The sequence below is a fragment of the Mastomys coucha genome, unplaced genomic scaffold (genome assembly GCF_008632895.1).
Source record: "Mastomys coucha isolate ucsf_1 unplaced genomic scaffold, UCSF_Mcou_1 pScaffold4, whole genome shotgun sequence".
Taxonomy (NCBI): domain Eukaryota; kingdom Metazoa; phylum Chordata; class Mammalia; order Rodentia; family Muridae; genus Mastomys; species Mastomys coucha.
The window spans coordinates 29,979,455-29,983,771 of record NW_022196910.1 but is presented as its reverse complement, the minus strand read 5'-3'; the positions used below and the strand labels follow the sequence as shown (position 1 = coordinate 29,983,771).

The 4,317-nt window shown below is 34.7% G+C and overlaps 1 protein-coding gene across 1 annotated transcript in view; it reads left to right on the top strand.

The window, feature by feature from the left end:
• Nts (neurotensin) overlaps nt 1-3,753 on the top strand; it is an 8,872-nt gene extending 5,119 nt beyond the window's left edge. Inside the window, exons 3-4 of the mRNA XM_031349667.1 lie at nt 441-665; nt 2,997-3,753. Of these exons, the coding sequence (XP_031205527.1) occupies nt 441-665; nt 2,997-3,149 (378 nt within the window). The 3' untranslated portion in view covers nt 3,150-3,753. The remainder of the gene's footprint in view (nt 1-440; nt 666-2,996) is intronic.
• Nucleotides 3,754-4,317: the final 564 nt, after the last annotated feature.

Genomic DNA, 4,317 nt, shown 5'->3' with positions numbered 1-4,317 from the left:
CTTCCCCTCCCCTCCCCTCCCTTCCTCTGCTTGAGGGTAGAACCAGTGGTATAAGGAAATAATGGTAGGAAGCAATGAAATAGAAATCTCTAAAGAACTTTCTAAATTGAAATAGGATATAAATTGGTTAGATGCAAGGTATTGCTGAAATAAAATGGAGAATGTTTCTTTTGAAGTAACATACAAATTCAGAACATTGGTTGGAAACCTTGTTCAAGGCATGCAGTAGAAAGAATTACAAGCTTTATAGAAACAGTGACTATCCTTGTACTCATAGATTTGAACGTCTGTGAGTTAAGGGTATAATAAAAAAGGTTCACCCATTCATAGTTTTATTGCAAGTAGAAATTAAAACACAGTGGTTTAACACAGTCAAAGCCTGTTCCATGCTCATCTCACAGACTTTAATTGCCATATCTTTTTTTTTTTTTAATTTTCAGATCAGCAAAGCAAGTCCTCCCTCTTGGAAAATGACCTTGCTAAATGTTTGCAGTCTCATAAACAACCTGAACAGCCCAGCTGAGGAAGCAGGAGATGTGCATGATGATGACCTTGTTGGCAAAAGGAAACTTCCCCTTGTTCTGGATGGTTTTAGCTTGGAAGCAATGCTGACCATATTCCAGCTCCAGAAAATCTGCCGCAGTAGGGCCTTTCAACACTGGGAGGTATGGAAAAACCCCAATGAGGGCATGAGCATCATTGCACTACTGGGCTGTCATCAGTATTCAACCTAGATCCTGAGTAGATCATAGCAGAGAGACTCAAAAATACTAGAAAGTGGTAATTCATGTTTTTAAGTCAACACCTGTTTTTCAAGTGTCCTCCAAATATTTAACAAACCCTTTTCTCTTCACTCTTGAAAGGGTGATGTCTTAAGGTACATTTGAACCCTATATGTCAACAGATGATATAATGAGACAGTTTTTCCTATATTGGTAACAGTGACATGTATTAAGAAACTTAAAGTAACTCCAATTGTTTTGCTAAAATCAAAAATCCTTTGTACTTCTCTGTAACAAGCACAAAACAGAAGTTTGAAAGAATATAGTACAAAGATCAAAGGGTTTTAGTTGCAACTCAGAGATTAGCAAGTACATAGGAATTGTCGTTCTGCTTTTGTAATTGATTATTAGGCAGTTAAAATGTTTCTTAATTTTTAAAGTAATACAATAGGGCTGTGTGTGTGTGTTTGTGTGTGTGTGTGTGTGTGTGTATGTGTGTGTATGATGGGGATGAGATCTAACTTCAAAACCTACTTCTCTACTAATGAAACAAGCAAGTAAGACATCATTAAATAAATGTCTTTAAACATGCTGTGGATGTATAGTTAGCATATTCATTTATGCATTTTGGGTTTTTTGTTTTGGTTTGGTTTTGGTTTTTCAGTTTTATGAGACAGTCTTGTAGTTATGTAGTCCTGGCTGTCCTAAGACATACCATGAAGCCCAGAATGCTCTCAAACTTTTATCAATCCTCCTGCTTCTCACCCCTCAAGTGTTAATATCACATGTGTGCACTACCATATCTGGTTGGCCTATCTTTAAAAGAGGGAAACTGAAAGTTTTAGTAATCTACTTTATCAAAGTAACATTCTCAGTAGACACTTTAGTTTTTATTGCTGGATTTATGTTTCACTTAAAAATAGAATAAAAATTAGAGTTTTGGGGAGAAGTATCAAAAATGTGAACCGAAAGAAGAATAGAAAATGTGCAAGAAAACTCAATGTTCCTAAAATGAAAAATGGAATGCTATTCTGCTTTTCCCATTGGAAAAAAAAATTATTTTTCAGATTAAGTTCCGAGAGGTTTGCCTCATGCTTCACATTTGTGGGCTTATAGCAACATTGCAGATCTGATGGTGCCCTCCCTCTTAATGGAACCAGCCTGTGAGTGGCTGCCACAGAGGTACTCTGTGGAAGGAGGAACTGCCAGCCGAACTGCTGGTGTTTATACTAGCTGGGAAACAAACTGATACTTTCCAGATGAGAAACCAAAAAGGCTAGTTCAGATTTACATGTCGTCCTCTCCACCCTTTAATTTTAATTCCAGCTAAATGGTATACTACTTAAAACACTATTTAGCTCAATAAAACTCGAAAATTCAAATCTTAGCAGAGGGAAATGTCAATTATACCTTATTTATCCAGACAAGAAAGACCCCCCTCCATAAACTAATTAGCAGATAAGTCTATTGAACATAAGACTAGATCTCTTGTTATTTTAACTGTTGAGTCATTTACAAATAAAACGATGGTATCATTCTGAGTGAGGTACAAGTAATTACAGACTATGCATTTTTTAAACCAAGAAAAGATTAAAAACCTACATGGCCTGACAGTAGCTGCTTAGCCTTCCCTGAAATTGAGTATATGTGGGTTGAAATAAAATACTTGGTGATAGGATTGTATGCTTGTGTATTACAGTTGAAATATCAGTATTTGTTATTGTGACCACAAAGTTTAGGAGACAGCAGTAATCTGAAGAAATCTTAGATATTTAAACAGAGTTTCTGCATTTGTTGATCTCTACAACATCTAAGATACTTGAAGCAGGCAAATTTTTCCTTTGTTTAGGAAACTTACCATTGCAATGACTTTCAAGTCATGTCAGTAATTGATGAAAATCAACATACAATACTGTTACCTTCTTATTCAAATGGCAAGTTATATTATTGTGATATATTTCATATTATTTTGGACTGCCATTATGTACTCAAAATCTCAAAACTAATTTGATATTTCTGGTGTGGTTCCTCAGTTGGAAAATGTGAACACATTTCTGAAAAGAGGTAGGCTGATAAACTGGGAAAGGATATGAACAATACAGAAAGATCATGATCTTATTTCATCTCAGCCATTGATAAACATTTGTCCTATGACAAAAAGTTTCTCTGATCCTACAGGTACATTGTGCCCAAAATCAATCAAGTAAGATGTAGGAAAAATATCTGAAATATATTTCATGCATCTAACTTACTTTCGTGTTTTCTCTGTTTTAGATAATTCAGGAAGATATCCTTGATAATGTCAATGATAAAAACGAGAAGGAAGAAGTGATAAAGAGAAAAATCCCTTATATTCTGAAAAGGCAGCTGTATGAGAATAAACCCAGAAGGCCCTACATTCTCAAGAGGGGTTCCTACTACTACTGAGAAGCTAATTCTTGACGTGTGATTGTCATTGATTACCTGTTATCTAGATATATATTATGTTTATCTAGATATATAAGTATATGTGTGTATAAATGTGACAGAGCTTGATTATTTCATCTTTTCCTTAATTGTGCTTTATTGGATGTGATTTTCCTTGCATTCATGTAATTGGATGAAGTGTTTTAATAAATGTAGATCTTGAGCATGATGTGTTTGTTCTGTGTAATTGGAATAGATAATAATCATGTCATATGTAGAATTGTAATTTTGCAAGATATGTTGAGGGTCATTTGAAGAGTCATGGCATTTAACATCTTATAAGAAATCATAAGAGATTATAACAAAATTGAGCATGCGTCATTAACCTGAAGCAGATCAATGGCACCACTTTGATTATTCGATTGCTTTATTATTAACTGAATACACAGTGCTTTCCATAAACTGCTAGTTCATCTCTCAGCTCAAAGGAAAGTTACTATTATATGAAGACCCATGTGAAAGAATTGTTAATGAAACACCATTCTTTAATTTGAGTATTTCTTTATGTGGATATTTTGCCTGTCAAATGAATTGATAGCTAATAAAAGTCAACAGGCCTTCAGAATCTAATGCTTTATTGCAGATTTACTTCTTTTATCAGAATTCTTTTTAATTTCCCTCCTCTATTTTATACTTTTAAGCTATAATATCCTATATGCATTTTAATATGACTTAGGGATTTGTGATTAATATATTCTCTCTTTGGGAAGGTATACTTAAGCGAAATCTGTGCATCTGATAATTTATCTTGACTTTCTTTTAAAATCGTGGTTATGGGACAAGAAGCCTTTGCATCTTGCTGTTTTCTGTGACTTTCTAAATTATTTCCCTTATTGAGTCCAGGAAGATATTAGGTTCTCCTCTAGCTCTGCAGTCGATTCCATTGTTATCCATGAAAGAAGAATTAAGAGCCCATTCTAAAGTCATCCCTTAGAATTCAATGTTTTTTGATGAGATTATCTTTCTTTTTTTGTTTTATTTCCTTTATTTATTTATTTGGTTTTTTCCCATCAGGGTTTCTCTGTATAGCCCAGGCTGTCCTAGAACTCACTCTGTAGACCAGGCTGGCCTTGAACTCAGAAATCTGCCAGCCTCTGCCTCCCAAGTGCTGGGATTAAAGGCATGTGCC